This window comes from Microtus ochrogaster, unplaced genomic scaffold (assembly GCF_000317375.1).
Source record: "Microtus ochrogaster isolate Prairie Vole_2 unplaced genomic scaffold, MicOch1.0 UNK13, whole genome shotgun sequence".
In the NCBI taxonomy this organism is placed as follows: Eukaryota; Metazoa; Chordata; class Mammalia; order Rodentia; family Cricetidae; genus Microtus; species Microtus ochrogaster.
Window position 1 is genome coordinate 3934371 of NW_004949111.1, and position 19649 is coordinate 3954019.

The 19649-nt window shown below is 35.7% G+C and overlaps 1 protein-coding gene across 1 annotated transcript in view; it reads right to left on the bottom strand.

The window, feature by feature from the left end:
• LOC101997307 overlaps nucleotides 1–19649 on the bottom strand; it is a 453400-nt gene that overhangs the window by 96878 nt on the left and 336873 nt on the right. The window contains exon 15 of the mRNA XM_026789039.1: nucleotides 4172–4800. Coding sequence (XP_026644840.1) covers nucleotides 4172–4800 — 629 coding nt within the window. The remainder of the gene's footprint in view (nucleotides 1–4171; nucleotides 4801–19649) is intronic.

The following is a 19649-nucleotide window of genomic DNA, read 5'->3' on the forward strand; positions in this document are numbered from 1 at the left end:
ACACAAAGACTCAACCAAGAAAGAGAATTGCAGACCAATCTCACTCATGAACATTGATGCAAAAATTCTTAATAAAATACTGGCAAACTGAATCCAAGAACACATCAAAAAATTATCCATTATGATCAAGTAGGCTCATCTCAGAGATGCAGGGCTGGTTCAAAATCTATCAATGTAATCCATCATATAAATAAAATGAAAGAAAAAACCATATGATCATTTCATTAGATGCTGAAAAAGCATTTGACAAAATTCAACATCCCTTTATGATAAAGGTTTTGAAGGGGTTAAGGATACAAAGATCATACCTAAATATAATAAAAGCAATATAAAGCAAGCCAACAGCTAATATCAAATTAAAAGGAGAGAAACTCAAATCCATTCCACTAAAATCAGGAACAAGACAAGGCTGTCCACTCTCACTATATCTCTTCATCATAGTGCTTGAAGTTCTAGCAATAGCAATAAGACACCATAAGGAGATCAAGGGGATTTGAATTGGAAAGGAAGAAGTCAAGCTTCTGTTACTTGCAGATGATAAGATAGTGTACATTAGTGATCCCAAAAACTCTACCAAAGGACTCCTACAGCTGATAAATAACTTCAGTTATGTGGCAGGATACAAGATCAACTCAAAATAATCAGTAGCCCTCCTAAACACAAAGGATAGGGAAGCAGAGAGGGAAATTAGAGAAACTTCAGCTTTCACGATAGCCACAATAGCATAAAGTATCTTGGGGTAACTCTAACCAAGGAAGTGAAAGATCTATTTGACAAGAACTTTAAGGCTTTGAAGAAAGAAATTGAAAATGATACCAGACAATGGAAGGATCTCCTATGCTCTTGGATGGGTAGGATCAATACAGTACACATGGCAATTCTACCAAAGGCAATCTATAAATTCAACACAATCCCCATCAAAATCCCAACAAAATTCTTCACAGTCGTTGAGAAAATAATAATCAACTTTATATGGAAAAACATAAAACCTAGGATTGCCAAAACAGTCCTATATAATAAAGGAACTTCCAGAGGCATTACCATCCCTGACTTCAAACTCTATTACAGAGCTACAGCATTGAAAACAGGTTGGTATTGGCATAAAAACAGAGACGTCAACGAAAGGAATCAAATTGAAGACCCAGATATTAACCCACAAACCTATGGACACCTGATTTTTGACAAAGGAGCTAAAAGTATACAATGGAAGAAAGAAAACATCTTTGACAAATGGTGCTGGCACAACTGGATATCAAGCTGTAGAAGGGGGAAGGGGAGAGGGAGAGAGAGAAAGGAGAAGGGAAAGACTGGGGAGAGCTTGGGGGAGTGGGAGGGTGGAGATGGAGGAAGGGCAGATACAGGAGCAGGGAAGAAGATATCTACATTAAGAGAGCCATTTTAGGGTTGGCAAGAGATTCGGCTCTAGAGGGGATCCCAGGTGCACAAGGGGATGTCCCTATCTAGGTCCTTGGGCAGCAGAGCAGAGTGTGCCTGAACTGGCCTTGCCCCACTGGTGACGGATGGAGATAGAGACAGAGACCCTCATCAGAGCAACAGACTGAGTTCCCAAGGTCCAGTTGAAGGGCAGAAGGAGGGAGAAGACAGGCAAGGAAGTCTGGACAGCGAGGGGTTGGTTCACCAACTGAGGGAGTGTGCCTGTTCTAATGGGAGCTCACAAAACCAGCTGGACAGGGTCTGAACAGGACTCTCTGAATGTGGCTGACAATGGGGGCTGACTGAGAAGCCATTGATAAAGGCACTGGGAATTTTTTTTAGGGCATATTCTGGCTTTTTCGGACCTTAGTCTATATGGATGCACAGCTTCCTAGGCCTGGATGTTGGGGGGAGGGCCTTGGACTTTCCACAGGGCAGTGTTCCCTGCTCTCTGTTAAGGCTGGAGGTTGAGGGAGGAGGGTGAGTGCGGGAGCCGGAGGGGATTGGGAGGAAGTGTAAATATTTGAATGGAAAACAACAACAACAAAAAATCTAGATTGCATATTGTGGAACAATGGTCTGGAATGAAGTTGTGTGAGAAGAATTCTGAGTTCTTGTGAGAGTACTCAAGAAAACAAGAGCCTTGTGACCTCAGTTTCTTCAAAACATGGAATTGTTCTTGGAATGTGTTTTTTATGCTCCTCCCAGGTGAAGCGGCTAGGAGTGAGCTTACTTTAGATTACTCATTATTGCTTGCTGCTGCTACTCAAATGTTGAAATGACCCTTTATATGCATCTATGGGAAAAAAAAACATGATTTTACTAATTGCCACTTGTCCTTGTGACTGTGTACAGCTTCAACTCATGAGAACTTCAGTCATATGACCGTTCTTAACCTTTGGAATATAAATTGTCTGGGACTCTGAATAAAGTTGACTATTGCATGAGAAAAAAATAAGAGTTGCCATGGTTATAGTGTCTCTTCACAGCAATAGAAACCCTAACTAAGGCAACAAGGAAAATTCCCATAAACAAATGAAAAAGTCATATTTATAACCAATATTTAGACACTACTGAAGTATCAGTTTGGCAGAATTTATTATTTAGCAAATATTCCTTTCCTCCTTCTTTGTATGTCAAATCTATCTTTTTATGGTCTGTTAGTTTTGGTATGTGATTTTCTTTGGTTAGTAAAAAGTGAGTAGAAGTCTGAGCAGAAGCTATAAACACATAGTGTAACCTGATTTCTTATGTTAATAGCATCTGCCATGAGAATATTGTATCCTTAAGAGAGGATAATTTCATCAGCCTAGGATCTGCAATGTTACTAATAATATGGGACAGACCTGAAAACATCTCACCTTAGATGACCTGTGAATAAGAATGATAGTGTAATGAAATATACTAAATATGGGTTAAAGCAAGATGTGAGAATTAGCCAGGAAGAGTCTAGATATAATGGGCCAGGCAGTGTTTAAAAGAATACAATTTGTGTGTTGTTATTTCGGGTATAAAGCTAACCATGCAGGAGCAGGGCGAGATAAAAAGCAGGCCTGCCCGCACCTCCTCTCTACAGAGACTTATGAGGATCTGGAGGAAGGAATGAAATCCCTTAAATATATATTTTATGTAATTAGATTTTAATTCATGTCGTGAAAAATAAAAATTATTTAAAGATAATTTAAAAAAAATAATGTCTTTTAAAACTTTGATTTTTTGTGGATTTCACCTTATGCATTCCAATCCCACTTATATCCCCATCTCCTAGTATCTGCCCTTGAAGCCTAAAATAATTTTTAGATTCAATGTAACATGAACAAAACTTACTCTTGAAAACTGAAAGACTGTCCTATTACTATACTAATAAAGAGTAATTTTGTTTTAATTTAGACATATTTTCTCATTATTCAGTATATAGAACTGATGTTTCAAAGAGTATTTTTACTCTAAATTGGTAACTGTTCAATAAGGTGCATGCTAAAAATGGTCAATATGCAGAAACCATATTGAAAAAAATCTAATATTTCCAGCAGAGTTTAGAGCTAGTTTATAGGTTAGAAATCTGCTGTGGAATGTGGCATTTGATACAAAGTGTTTTTTTCATATATGAAAATTATGAATAAAACATTGACTTAAAAGTAATAAAACACTGATTTATGTCATACAATTTAGTACCTTATATATAGGATATTACTATATGTAGGAAAACAAATAAATTCTTAGAGAAATTGATGTTTTTTTGTGAATTCAGAAGCTTTATAATACTGTTCAAGACATAATTAACTAGAGGATAATTTGACATCCTCATTTCAAATAACTGTATAAGGTTTTTCAACTATTATCTTCCCATTTTATGTATGACTAATGTTGATTTTTGAATAATAGGAGATGATGAAATTATTTTATTGCTTATTGTTTGTGGAGATATATAAAATACTATATTTCTGGAAGATAGATTTATCATTTTTTAAATGTTTTGTCACTTTTGGGAAATATCGAATATATTGTTCCTTTTCACTTCATACATTATCCTCAAATAAAAGAAAGATGAAAGTAAACAACACAGTTTGAACTGTTTCCTTTTACTAAATTTCTTTAAGTTCTTAATCCCTATGTAATATATCTTTATACTCACAGTCATATGAAAAAATCACAGTTCATGTGAAAAATCCAACCTACTTTAGAGATATAGTACATATTGGGCATGCTATTATAAAGTCACATGAAAGAAACTTACTGGGCAGATTGTCTGGCAGATTTAGAATTTTCTTCATCATATACTTCTGCTGGTTTCACGGTAAGTCCCACTGCAGCTCCCAGAAGAAATTCTTCTTCATGTCTCATGGGAAGTCTTCGTGTTGGTTGCAGAGCAATTTCCTGTGCAGAACTCACAGCATGCATCCTGAAAGGACTCACAGTTCTTGTCGTTGCTTGTCTCATCTTTTCATGTCTCATGGGAAGTCTTCGTGTTGGTTGCAGAGCAATTTCCTGTGCAGAACTCACAGCATGCATCCTGAAAGAACTCACAGTTCTTCTCTTTGCTTGTCTCTTAGTGTAACCTCTTGTAAGACTCTCAACACGTTCTCTACCACATCTCTCCGAGTATCCTTTTTTAGGGCTCAAAGAACGGCCCCTTGGAGGATTCATTACAAGTCCAAGTCCTTTAGCAGGCATCCCTGAAGAATCTCTAGCAGAACTGACATAACCCCTATCTCTTCTGGCAAGTCTTCTTCCTTCAGGTCCCCAAGCAGGTCTCTTTGCTGATCTCCAAACTGGTACCTCAGAAGATCTTCTAGTAACTTCTCTCATAGGTACTGCCAAACGTCCCCCTTCACCTCTTGAAGCACTACTGTAGTTGTCCATCAACTGAAGAAAACAAAAATAAGAACAAAGGGTTTTAACTTTTAAGTTAAGATATTAAAATTAAGAAAGTTAGTAGACATGTTAAGATTACTAAGGGTAAAAATAAAAGTTAGATTTCAAAATGCTTAGTTTAAGTACATTTATACAACTTGTTTCAATTTCAACCAAGTTTGAAAGAAAAGGTTAATAGCCTTGTGCTTTTTCTCTTCCTGTGAAAAAAAAATCATAAAAGTTTTTAGACATAAAACAGCTATTAAGAACTTAGTACCTGTTCCAGCATGAATTTAATTTTTTAAATATAAAAACAGTTACATCACAACTTATTTTTTGAGCATTTCAAACAACCTTTTTTTTTTTAAAGTTAAAAAAGGCTTCTAGTCCCACAAATGGAAGCTAAGCACAGCTTCTTGGTAACAGCATTTTTTTCAGATAGGCTCTGTTTGCAAGGGAGTAGCAGTAAAACTGTGCTGCTTCTTTAAAAAACAGTGGCTTCCTGGTTCACCAGCAGGAAAGGTTCTGACTCAGGAGGTCCAGCTATAGAGCACTTAAATAGGGTTTGTGAGCAGACTGCTACAGCTTGCTTAATGGCAACATGGACCAGATGTGTACCTGAAAATGGGACAATACGCATGACTCTCAGAGGCAGCGAACCTGCCTTAGCCATGTTAGAGTGGGTGGAACCAACAAGCAGGACCACAGAGTTCGTCCTAGCCATACCTGCTTAGCAGTTTTAAAAAGAAGTGCCCCTCAACAGAAAACAATTACAGATATGTAATAAAGAGAGAATCAGAAAAAAGACCTCTGAATGGGTCACAGTGTTGGATAAATGTATGGAGCTTTGAGAGAAAAGGATAAAGACCATAGACAGTCATAATATAAAAGATTATAGTCATATGTTAAAAACTGTAGAAAATGTAATAGAGTAAGAAAAATGAGTCACATAAATATGGAATGAATATACACAGAGAGTCTGGATTATGTATATTATTGTGCCTTATTTGAATTTTTTGACTATGAATGAGCTAAGAACAGAGAGACATCTCATTATATGGGCTGCTAAGCTAATCCAACATATGTACTTTAAAGGTATCTTGACTTCCAAATTTGGGTCTAAGGATTTGTTGCTTTGGCAAAGATGTTATTTTGTTTTCACAGAGAATGAGAACCTGTGGATTCCTTCTACACTAATTTGGTTTGATGTACCCCCTGAAAGGTTAAACACAAACACTCCCCAAAATTACTTCACCCAATAAAAAGCAGGAAGCAGTTTAGAGAAAAATATGCAAAAATTCCATAAACAACTGTTTATAAATGTTTGTTTGCATTTAAAGGGGAATATTCTATAGAATTTGGGCTGGCATGGATCTTTGGATCTTGGTTTATTGATACAAATTTAAGGTCAGTTTTGTTATATATGTATTTCCGCTCTTGATTAAGGTATTGTGTTTGTACAGCTCATTTAAAAATGTAATGCATAATTAAGAAATATAGGTTAATAGAGTCATCTATAATAGTCAAGCTTGTAAGCATGTTAGATTTTTTTAGTTATACAGAGAGATATTTCAGTTAGACAATCTTCAACATTTTTAAAGTCCTACAGAAAATGGCATTTAAAATGTTTTAAAAACTTAGGAACTTTCATGACAGTGAGACACCTCTGCTTCTGGCAGCACCAATCTACTTCAAGAGGATGATGGGTATCAAAGAGGCTCCTCATGGGGTTTGTTAGCCATTCGAGCAATAAACTGTCCTTGCTTGAACTGTTTGACTGGACTTGCAGTACCCACAGAAAAATGACTACTTGAAGCTGACTAAAGAAGGTAAGACAGTCCTTCAGGGTTCCTGCTTCATGAGAGAATCAGCAAGTCATTCTGTAGGACACAGAAGAAAGTGACTGACAAACTTCCAATATAGGTGGAACTGTCTTTAAATTTCTGCTTCATGGAAAAGTCTGCTGGATATTTTGGGCCAGTAGGCTGAATATGTGTGCCTGCAGTGTTACAGAAAAACTTTGGGTGACTGTCCAGAAAGCGAGATGTCTCTGTCAATTCTAGAGTTTTGGAAGTTTCTTACAATGCACATCTTGCTTACTTGGGTAATATTATATCCTTCTGGAATCTTTGATGAATTTGAAGAACAGATAATTATAATTATAGTTTTCCTTAGTTATAATAAAATAGATATAAACATTGTAACCATAATTCTTGCTTGATACCTGCTTTGTTATATGTAATTTTACTATGTTAAAGTTAAAACCTTCCTTTTCATTTAGACAGAAAAGGAGAAATGGTGTGGAAAGTCCTTCTAATATGTGTTGCTTTAATTGGTTAATGAATAAAGCTGTCTTGGCCAGTGGCTTAGCAGAATAGAGCTAGATGGGCAAACTAAACTGAATGCTGGAAGAAAAAAAAGCAGACTCAAGAAGCTATTAGCCACCAGAGGAGAAAGATGTGAGCTGCTTGCTGGAACCTTGCCGGTAGGCCATGACCCTTGTGGTAAAAATATAAAATAATAGAAATTTACTAGATCAGCCAGCTAGCAATATGCTTAAGTGATTGGCCAAGTTGTGATTTAAATAATATAGTTTCTGTGTGATTATTCTGAGTCATGGTGGCTGGGAAACAAACAAGTAGACTCCCCCAACATTGTATAAAACTTTCTTTTTAACAGAAAATGGAGGAAAGAAAAACGAGTTACAGTCTTAGGATACACACTGGCAGTAGAAGAGTAATGAAGCACAGGTAATTAAGAGGAAATTGATGTATTTTGAGCAAGCCTTCATTATATAGCTTTTGCTTTTAAAGTATGTACATCATTTACGTATTACTGTATGATAACTGGTTTAAGTGAAACACATACAGAATAGACATCAGTAAAAGGTTCTTTGCTGGATATCAACATGTAGAAGAATAAAAATAGACATATCTATCACCATGCACAAAACTCAAGTCTACAAGTCCAAATGGATAAAAGACCTCAACATAAAGCCTTATAAACACTGAATCTTATAGAAGATAAAGTGGGAAGTATACTTAAACACATTGGCACAGGAGACTTCTTCCTAAATATAACCCCAGCAGTACAGACACTGAGAGAAACAATTAATAAATGGGACCTCCTGAAACTTAAAAGCTTCTATAAAGCAAAGAACATGGTCAACAAGACAAAACGACAGCCTACAGAATGTGAAAAGATCTTCACTAACCACACATCAGACAGAAATCTGATATCCAAAATAAACAAAGAACTCAAGAAATTGGACACCAAGAGAACACATAATCTAATAAAAAATGGAGTACAGACATAAACCGAGAACTCTCAGCAGAGGAATCTAAAATGGCTGAAAGACACTTAAGGAAATGTTCAACATCCTTGGTCATAACAGAAATGCAAATCAAAACAACTCTGAGATTGCATCTAACACCTGTAAGAATGGCTAAGAACAAAAACACTGATGACAACTTATGCTGGAAAGGTTGTGGGGAAAAGGGAACACTTCTGCATTGCTGGTGGGAATGCAAGCTGGTACAGCCCCTTTGGATGTCAGTGTGGCAATTTCTCAGAAAGTTAGGAAACAACCTTCCTCAAGACCCAGCAATATCACTTTGGGGTATATATCCAAAGGATGCACAATCGTGCCACAAGGACATGTGTTCAACTATGTTCATAGCAGCTTTGTCATAGCCACAACCTGGAAACAACCTAAATGCCCCTTGACCGAAGAATGGATAAGGAAAATGTGGTACATTTACACAATGGAGTACTACACAGAAGAAAAAAATAATGACATCTTGAATTTTGCTGGCAAAGAGATGGAGCTAGAAAACATTATTTTGAGTGTGGTAACCCAGACACAGAAAGACAATTATCACATGTACTGAGTCATGGGTGGTTTTCAACCAAAAAGCATAGAAAACCAGCCTACAAACCACAATTCCAGAGAATTTAGACTACAATGAAGACACTATGAGAGACTTACATAGATCTAATCTACATGGGGAGTAGAAAGTAGAAAAAGACAAGATTTCCTGAGTAAATTGGGAGCATGGGGACCTTGAGGGATGGTTGAAGGGGGAAGAGGAGAGGCAAGGAGGGCAGTAGAGAAAAATGTAGAGCTCAGCAAAAATCAATAAAAAAGAAAATGGAAAAAAAAGAAAAAGGTTCTTTGGTATTCACTAATTTGAATATTGTTCTGTTTCAATATCATTCGATCTTTCTTTTGGACCTCCAGGTGGAATGAAGGGAGAAAAAGAATTAATGGAATAGAAAGATATGGGGTGGGGATATGAAAGCAGGGTAGAAGAGGAGTGTGGAGAAGGAAAACTAACACTAAAGACCTTTGAAGGTGCCATATAGAAATCTATTACTGTGGAAGCTTCCTAAAATAGATACATGTATAAAAAGAATTTAAATGGAATTATCCTATAACAGGGGAGGGGCATAGGATATCAGAAATGAAGTTTAGTGCCAGCTATGAGTTACCTCTTTTCAAATTGTCAGTGCAGTCCATAGACCTTCTCTACCAAGACATACTATTGCATTGTTCTTGGTTACTTTTCAGAACTTGTCAGTAAGACCTTCTTGAAGATATCACACACCTGAATTATATGAATTGACCACTTCAGCCTGTCCCATAAGTTTCATACCTACTAGCTATCTTTCATAGTTCCTGAAGGTTCTATGTATGCTAATGGCTGAGAAAACTCACCAACAGTCTTATCAAGCTATGATCTCTATGAGCAACATATCCCTGGTGAAACAGATCCACTCGTGCAATAGTAGTGCAAAATAATGGAAGCAACAGATACTTTCTTATTGGATTTTAAAGCCCACTCCACATGATAGAGTTCATGCCTAATACCATTAACTGGGTCAAAAATTCATGGCTAGCTAGATCATAGGCCCTAGGAAAGAACGTTGCCCTATTATTCTGATTAACGGACATAATTTATACCCATATATTAGTGTATCTCTCACCTTTCTTGAGAGAAGCATCTTTAGCAGTAGATAATAATTAGCAGAGATCCACCAGTAGGCAACATAATGAGTATGAGAGACTCTGGACTGCTGAGCCCTATATGGGATATCTATATTACACCCTCTCCTCGAAATGCTCATTGTAGAAGATGTGATGAAAAGTTTGTAAGAGTTGGAGGGAGTAGATGTCTGTTATGAAAACAGTATTTTTAGGACATGAGAACATAACTGCACACATGAAAAGTGTAATTGTGACTGCAGACATATGACTTGCACAAAATTAAGCCAGCCATTATCCCACCATGGTAGAGTTGAGACTTGATAAAATAACCAGAACTGAGTGGCCATAATTCAAATGATTTGTAGATGGTGACTAATACAACCTTCACAGAGTCTCTACGAGGTAGATACTGTTATTATCAACATGCTATAGGTAAGCAAAATAAAGACAGAGTGAATAAACTAACTTGTTCATGGTAAAGGGTGTTAAGTGATCAAAATGGAGACCCTACTGAGTAATACTGAGTTCTCAGTATTATGAAGGGCTTTTTTAAAAAGAAGTAAAAATTGTTATTCCAGGTTGTGGTGTGTGTCCCATTCTGAGCTGATTTATAAGGAAATAGGCTACATACAAGATTGCTTTAGCACTAATTTCTTTAAAAGTAAGTTTATATAATCTCTGTATTAAACACTGTTGTGAACTCCAATGAACTCAATTCCAATAAACCACTGTAAAATAAATGCTATATGTATCTTTATAGCTCTATGGATATTTAACACAGATAAAAATGCTCCTGGATAGCAATCATTTAGTTGAGATATTTAAGTTGTAGTCAGAACATTCAGTGTATGCTAGTTACAAACATATACAATTTTTAAGATGATTTGCCAAGAAGCATTCATCAGTGAATATCAATTAATATTCTCGTACTTGTAATACATTATTAGAATTTAAATCACAAAATATAACATGTCATGGAGTAAATACAATATATTTTCAAAATATAAAGTAAAATACAGAAATGTAATCAATGATGGATTAAAAAATGAATAATAGACATTATTAATGAAGTTTGTACAAATCCTCCTAATGGGCAAACACCTATTAAAATGGAAATTATCAGGCATATAGGTACATTTCATAATGCAGACTATTAATCCCAGTTGGGCTAGAAATACAGTATTGAAACTAGGAAATAGAGAAATAAGAAATATTAAAATAAAAATGAAAAGACAACGTTATTAAATGCTTAGACAAATTTTCTGACATCTCACTGTTTCCTATTATCTCCTGTGCCAGACTTAGGTTACAAAGTGATTATGACCCTTTTCCCTACCATTATTCATTTACTGACACTCATAGTGTTTTTTATTTTGATGTTCACTATTTGGTTGTTTCAGTAGTAAGAGCAGGTTTTCCTACAAAGTAATTGGAAGAGTCATATAAAACCATGGCATTTGCATATGATGCTATGATTGATCACACAGTACTGTGTTGAAAAGTCATAGTTTAATGTTAAGAATTGAGGTTGTTTAGAAAATATGGAACACAAGAGAAATATTCCTGATGTATGATACAAGTAGATACAAGGGAAATACTTGTTCTGAGTAGTTAAATGCTAATATTAAATACTATTAATGTATTTTTATTACTTCAGAATAATTGCAGGAAATAATTTAATAGTATAAGTAGTTTATTTTGGCTAACATTTTTTTCTTCCATAGGTGTTTTATACCATGGAAAGTGCTATAACTTGGCTTGAAATTTTATAAATGCTTCATTTTATAGGTGGAGAAAAGTATTGTAGTAAATAACATGGTCAAGAAATCAAAGTTACTTATGGACAATGCTAAAACAAAAATAAGATAGATAGATAGATAGATAGATAGATAGATAGATAGATAGATAGATAGATAGACAGATAGATAGACAAGCAAATAAGTAAATAAAGTCAGCTAAATTCTCAGACCACTACTACTACTACTATACCTCTGCATCTAACTTTCACATATCTAAACCAATGTTATGTAGAAGATACTTGTGAATTACTTTACTGATAGTATGAGACAGATTTTAAATCAGAGATTTTGAGAAATGGCCTCATATATCCCAGACTAACTCTGGAGTGGCTATATAGATAAGATGACCTTAATTCTTTTCTGATCTTCCTGTTTCTGCCTCTTAAAAGCTAGGCTTACCTGTATGTAATCTACATGTATGTACTACATCAAATTTTATAGTGCTGAGGACTGAACTCAAGGCATTGTGCATAGTAGGGCAAACATTCTACCAATTGAAATAGATTTCTGAAAGATTTGCTTATCTTTATTTTATGTATATTAATGTTTTGCCTGCCTGTATGTATGAATACCAATGTATTCCTGGTACCTATGGTGATCAGAAGAGTGTGTCTGGTTCATTGGAACTGTTGTTACTGATGCTTGTTAGCCACCATGTGAGTTCTGGGGAGTAAATCTGGCTCCTTTGTAAAAGTAGTATTTTTAACCACCAAGCCATCTCTCAAACCTTCCTAAATTAGATGTTCAAAAATGGGTTTTAAATGTATTTTTCATGTGGTTTGTAGTTGACAGTTTGAAACATAGAGAGTTGCTTTGAAATAGGTTTCATACTATGGATTTACCTATAAGAAACAACCCCTTTTAAATAATGTCAAGAAGAGATTTAGGTTAATTAATTCTGAATTATCATAAATTACTAATTATTTGAGTTTGAAATAATGAAGACTAATCATACTGGGGTTTAATTAAATAATCACTGACAAAAATAAGTTAGCATCTGTTATTTTTGCATATTTTTGATGATTAAGAATTGCTCTTTCGGGAATTCACCTGGTCTTGGTCTAGCCTGGGTCTGAAAAAGCATGGGATAAAACCGGACTTACATAGCGGACAATGAGGACTACTGAGAACTCAAGAACAATGGCAATGGGTTTTTGATCCTACTGCACATACTGGCTTTGGGGGAGCCTAGGCAGTTTGGATGCTCAACTTACTAAACCTGGATGGAGGTGGGCGGTCCTTGGACTTCCCACAGGTCAGGGAACTCTGATTGCTCTTCAAGCTGATGAGGGAGAGGGACTTGATCGGGGAAGGGGGAGGGAGATGGGAGGCGGTGGCGGGGGGGGGGAGGCGGAGATCCTTAATTGAATAATAAAATTTAATAAAAAAAAAGAATTGCTCTTTGTAATTGAGTTTGCTGCAAAGTAGTTAAATTATATTTGATTTTAAAAATTTCTAGACTGAGCTTCTTTATTTAAAACACTATACTATTATAAATTGTTATAAATATGTGGCATTCCAAATCAAGTGCTAAAATTTTTTGAGTGGTCACTTATTGCATCTGTTTTAAATGACAAACCACATGATGTATAGAGATACATGTAGAGATACAACAGGTATGTAAAATACAATACCTAGTTAAAATGGCTTAATTTTTCATTGGTAAATACACACATTCACAGATTCTCTCTCTCTCTCTCTCTCTCTCTCTCTCTCTCTCTCTCACACACACACACACACACACACACACACATCTTAAAATCTGTCACCAACTTGGTCTTTTTCCTCGGTCTATCTGAATGTCTATGAGCATTTAACATGTAAATATAGTGGTTTTTACTTGATAAAATAATAACCATTTGTAATTATATCTACTCTTGTCGCAACAGCAGTTTTTAAGAGAAATAACTGTCTTTCTAGCTTCTAAAAAAAAAGAAAACATGAGCACAATGCTCGCATTGAAGACCAACTTAAATGATTATAGTGCCCTTTTCCTGCTTGTCATTCCTGTTTTAATGGAAACTCTCAGAAGTATTTAATTGGTAGTAGATAATCTTCACCAATTATATTTTTCTTGATTATAAGGGGCAAACTCACGAAACAAGAATGAGAAGTCTAAGCTCAGATAGTAGATAATCTTTAAATGTAATAAATTGTGGTATTAAAATGGATTTGTTCATAGATTTTAAAGTAAATGAGATACTGATTCTCTAGTGCGTGAGTGCTAATTTAGTTTTATTTTAACACTTTTTGTTAACTTTTAATAAAGGGGTATTCACAGAAAGGAATGTCAAGCAATTTAAAACAGAACTTCCATAAACCAGGTGGTGGTGGTGCCCGCCTTTATTGCCAGCACTCGGGAGGCAGAGGCAGGGAGATCTCTGTGAGTTCGAGGCCAGCCTGGTCCATAAGAGCTAGTTCCAGGACAGGCTTCAAAACTACAGAGAAACCCTGTCTCGAAAAAACAAAATAAACAAACAACAAACAACAACAAAATAATAACAACAAAACAACAGAACGTTCATATAAACAGAAATAGATTCATAGTGCTAAAATTTCTTATTCCCTATATTTACTATAATTATAAAAGTGGGCAACAATAAAAACGGAAAATTGGGAAACAATTTGATGAATATGAGATTGACTGGTGATAATAATAATGTGCCCAATACGTCTTTTGTTTTAGAATTATTCACTTTTGAGACATCAAACTGATCCGTGTGGTTAACTATTTCCATGATATTTTCCATCTCTTCATTCAGGCCTCTGCTCAAATGTCAACATATCAGACAAACCTTCTCTGATCATCCTAAGATCAGTTTATCCTAATTTTTTTGACTTTTGAATGAATATTTGTGGAACCTATAAGAAACTTTAAAATTATCGCTCTTTGGAAAAAACTAAGGCCCAGAGAATTAAAGTGCCTTTTCCCCCCAAAGTCACTCTGATTATTAAAAACAATAACAATAACAAGACAAAAAATAAACCCATTTTCTAGAATTATAATCTAGGCTTCTCATCTCTTTTTTTAAATGACCTGTACTGTACAGACAGTACTACATTCTAATCTTAGAGATAAAGTTTGTGCTTGTACATCATTTTCATGAACATTGACATTAAAATTTTATCAGTAGACTGTTTCACACATCTAACGCTGAGTGGGAAATAATGTGGTATTAACTTATACATGTGTGAAGACATGATAGTTGCTAAAATATTGATATAAATAGTAACTAAGTTAAAGTGACATTCTTAATTCTACAAAAGTCTTGTTCCTAACAAAAGTAAAGTTAAATAAGAGAGGAGCAAAAGCATATCCAATCTAAAGAGATTTTTCAAGATTCAGTCAGTTCCAAAACCTTGCTGACATTCATTGGGTAATTTAGAAACTTACCAAAAATGTAAACTGCCTTATATGTACGAAAAATTTATGAGGCATTGCATTTTTCAGTTGTTTTGGAGAACATTACCAACACAGAAGTTCTCATTTACTTTTTAAAATTCTCAACAAATCTACTTTTCATTATAAATTTGAAAAACATATGTATTGTAGATATTATGCCATGTCTGTGAAACATTTTGGTTCATTTTGTGGTTGACTAAATCAGAATACTACACACACACACACACACACACACACACACACACACAGTGATTTAAGTAGTGGATATTTGACATAATGAAATTTAGCCTTTTAATAAACATAAAAATATTTTTAAAAAAAAAATAATTTAAATGTAACATCTGTTTTATTCTAGTTTTTCCAGAATCATGCTGTAGCCTGATAAAGTATGATGAAACAGGAGAATACTTAAACTACCAGAGTCCATCAGAAATAGTATCTATATGACAGTTTTCTATAGTGGAACACCTGCATGAGTCACCTGGTTAGTGAATGAATTAAAATAAATACTCTTTGATCCTAAAAAAAGACTTATTTAATATGTATACTTGAGAAGTGGAATGGAACTCAAAAATATCTTTAAAAAGATCCTTAGGGAATGTTGAATACATTAAGGCTTAGAGAAAATATTAGATACTGTCTGTTTGCTTGTTAATTTCATAATATGTAGAAGACTGGGAGGGGAACCAAGAGTATGCATTAATGAAAGTACTCACCCAGAGTAAACTGGTCTTTCTCTAAAATCAACATCTCAAAAATTGAGTAAGTAGTAAAATTTCTGAGTCATAATTCCTTTAAATATTAATGTAAAAATATTGGCTATTTTCCAGATTTATAGAAATAAAATAATTTTTCAAAGAAGTATCTTATGAATTGTAAACAAGTTTTAAAAATCACTACATATTATTAGTGCTAACAATAAACCAATAGATGCCCACATAAATACAGTATTGGGCATACTGCAATCTCACTATATCTAGATTCTCTCTTTGTAGAAAAGAAAAAAATAGGATCCATTACAGTATACTAGGAACTAAAATGTTTCAAAATGCTTAATGTAGGATCACAGTAATAAAGAGTGTAAAATACGAAATTTAATTACAGTATTGATCTATTTATTTAACTTAAACTCTCATATAATAAAGTCAATACAAAACTGTATCTGACATCTCTTATTATCTTTATATTTGTCTTTAAGTTATGAATATCATAAGTTAAAAATTGAAGTATATTCATTTACTCAGGTTCACGGTTACTCCATAACTGACAAAACACTCTGATTTGAAGAGAAAGTCCTGGCTATGACAATTAATTAGCTGAGACCAAGACTCTAAAAGAATAAAAGTTGGTGGAAGACAAGATACTTGGGGGAAAAAATGAGACAAGATAGATCATTCTTACCTAATAATCGTTTACATTTTGTGAAGAAACTTGAGTGTTTCATTTGACATGTTAGAAGATATTTACCAAACTCAAAGGGGGCATCCACTAAAAAGGAAGTACCTTATAAACAGCCGATGCAAATACACAGAGAAAAAACTTTGTAGTGACAATATTGCAGCAAAGTATAAAACAGAGTGATTAACTGACAAAACACTTGTGTATAGAAAATGCTTCCAAAGAGTCCTGTCCCTGTGCTGAGGACAACCTTTCAGACCAATGAATGGGTGCCATCCCGGGGCAGGGTGGAACATCCAGGAAAGGAACACTGGGCCCCTTCAGCTCCTGCTGCAGGGGGTTCTTTGTTCCACACCTCCCTGCCTTTCCTAAGCCTGCCCTATTGTCTGCGAGGTCCTTGGCCCAGGAATAGTCCCTGCTCCTGCACTGAGATTACCCACCCAGAGGGGTGAGTGTGCATCCGCCCAGCTGGAAGGGAGTGCACGGCACCTCCAGCTCCTGCTGCAGGGGCTTCTTGGTTCCACACATCCCTCCCCTGGCCCTAAGTTCGCCCTTTGGTCTGTGGGGTCCTTGGACCTCCAAGAGTCCTGTCTCTGTACTGAGGACCAATTTTCAAACTGGTGAGTGGGTGCCATCCCGGGGCAGAGCAGAACATCTGGGAAACGAGCATTGGGCCCCTGCAGCAGGAGCTGCAGGGGCTACTTTGTTCCACACATCCCTGCCTCCCCCAAGACTGCCCTATTGTCTGTGAGGTCCTTGGTCCAGGAACAGTGCCTACTCCTGCTCTGAGGCTATCCACTCAGAGGGGAATAGTTCCTGCTCCTGCATGGAGGAGATCCACCCAGAGTCAGTCACAGCATAGATTGGACCAAGACACCAAGACTCTCCTGGCTGCTTTTGAAGGAAGAGATGGGCAGGCATCAATGCAAGAATTCCTCCAACAACCTGAAAGGCAACATAACAACACCAGATCCCAGGGATCATACAACAAGAAGATCTGAACATCCTACTCCAGAAGAAGTAGAATAAATTGACTTTAAATGTAACATTATGTAAATAATAGAGGACCTTAAACAGGAGGTGAAAAATTGCTGTAAAGAAATGGAGAAGACAAACAAAAAGGTAGAAGAAATGAATAAATCTCTCAAAGATACCCAAGAAAACCAAGATAAGGCAATTAACAAGTAATGGAAACAGTTCAGACTTCAAAAATGAAATGGAGGTAATGAAGAAAACACAAACTGAGGGAAGGCTGGATATGGAAAATCTGGGTAATTGATCAGGAACTACACAGAGAAGCATAATCAACAGAATACAAGAGATAGAAGAAAGAATCTCAGACACCGAAGATACTATAGAGGAAATAAACTTATTAATTAAAGAAAATAACAAATCCAACAAATTCTTAACACAAAACATCCAGGAAATCTGGGACACCATGAAAAGACCAAAACTAAGAATAATAGGGGTAGAAAAGGGAGAATTACAGCTTAAAGGCCCAGAAAATATATTCGACAAAATTAGAGAAGAAAACTTACCCAACCTGAAGAAGAATATTCCTATGAAGGTAGAAGAAGCATATAGAACACCAAAGAGAATGGATCAAAAAATGCATCCCTTCGCCATATAATCATCAAAACACAAAACATACAGGATAAAGAATGAATATTAAGAGCTGCAAGGGAAAAAGGTCAAGTAACATATAAAGGTAAACCTATCAGAATTACACCTGACTTCGCAATGGAAACCATGAAAGCCAGAAAATCTTGGATATATGTGCTGCAGACACTAAGAGACCATGGATGCAAGCCCAGACTACTATATCTAGCAAAGCTTGCATTCATCATAGATGGAGAAAACAAGATATTCCAGGATTTAAACAGATTTAAACAATACATAGCCACAAACCCACACTTACAGAAAATACTAGAAGGAAAACCACAAACCAAGGAAACCAACAAAACCCATAATAACACAAGCATCTAACAACCCTCCACCAGCACTACTCAAAGAAAGGAAACACACAAACTCTACCACCAGAAAAAATAACTGGAGGTAGCAACCACTGGTCATTAATATCACTTAATATCAATGGAATCAATTCACCTATAAAAAGGCACAGGTTAAGAGAATGGATATGAAAACAGGATCCAACATTCTGTTTACAAGAAACACATCTCAACCACAAAGACAGACATTTACTCAGAGTAATGGGTTGGGGAAAGGTTTTCCAATCAAATGGTCCAAAGAAACAAGTGGGTGTGGCTATACTAATATCTAACAAAATTGATTTCAAACTAAAATCAATCAGAAGAGATGGAGATGGACACTTTATACTCATAACAGGAACAATTCATCAGGATGAAGTCTCAATACTGAATATCTATGCCCCTAATATAAAAGTACCTACATATGTAATAGAAACATTACCAGAACACAAAGGCACACATCAAACCCCACACACTAATAGTAGGAGACTTCAACACTCATCTCTCACCAATGGACAGGTCAACCAGACAGAAACCTAACAGAGAAATAAGAGAACTAATGGAGGTAATGAACCAAATGGACTTAACAGACATCTGTAGAATATTCCACCCAAACAGAAAAGAATATACCTTCTTCTCAGCATCTCATGGAACCTTCTCAAAAATTGATCACATACTTGGTAACAAAGCAAATATCCATAGATAAAAAGAAATTGTAGAAACCACCTGTGTACTATCGGATCACCATGGAATAAAGTTAGAATTTAGGAACAATTCTATTCCCAGAAAGCCTACAAACTCATGGAAACTGAACAGTCAACTACTGAACCACACCCAGGTCAAGGAAGAAATAAAGAAAGAAATTAAAGTCGTCCTTAATTCAATGAAAATAAAGACACAACATACTCAAACCTATGGGACACTATAAAAGCAATTCTAAGAGGAAAGTTCATAGCATTAAGTGCCCACATAAAGAAAACAGAGAAAGCACACGTTAGAGACTTAACAGCACACCTGAAAGTTCTAGAAAAAAATTAGACTCACCCACGAGAAGCAGAAGACTGGAAATAATCAAACTGAGGGCTGAAATCAACAAAATAGAAACACAGAAAACAATCCAAAGAATCAATGAAACAAAAAGCTGGTTCTTGGAGAAAATCAACAAGATTGCCAAACCCCTATCTAAACTAATCAAATGGCAGAGAGAAAACACGCAAATTAATTAGATCAGAAATGAAAAGGGGGACATAACCACAGACACAGTGGAAATTCAGAGAATCATTAGA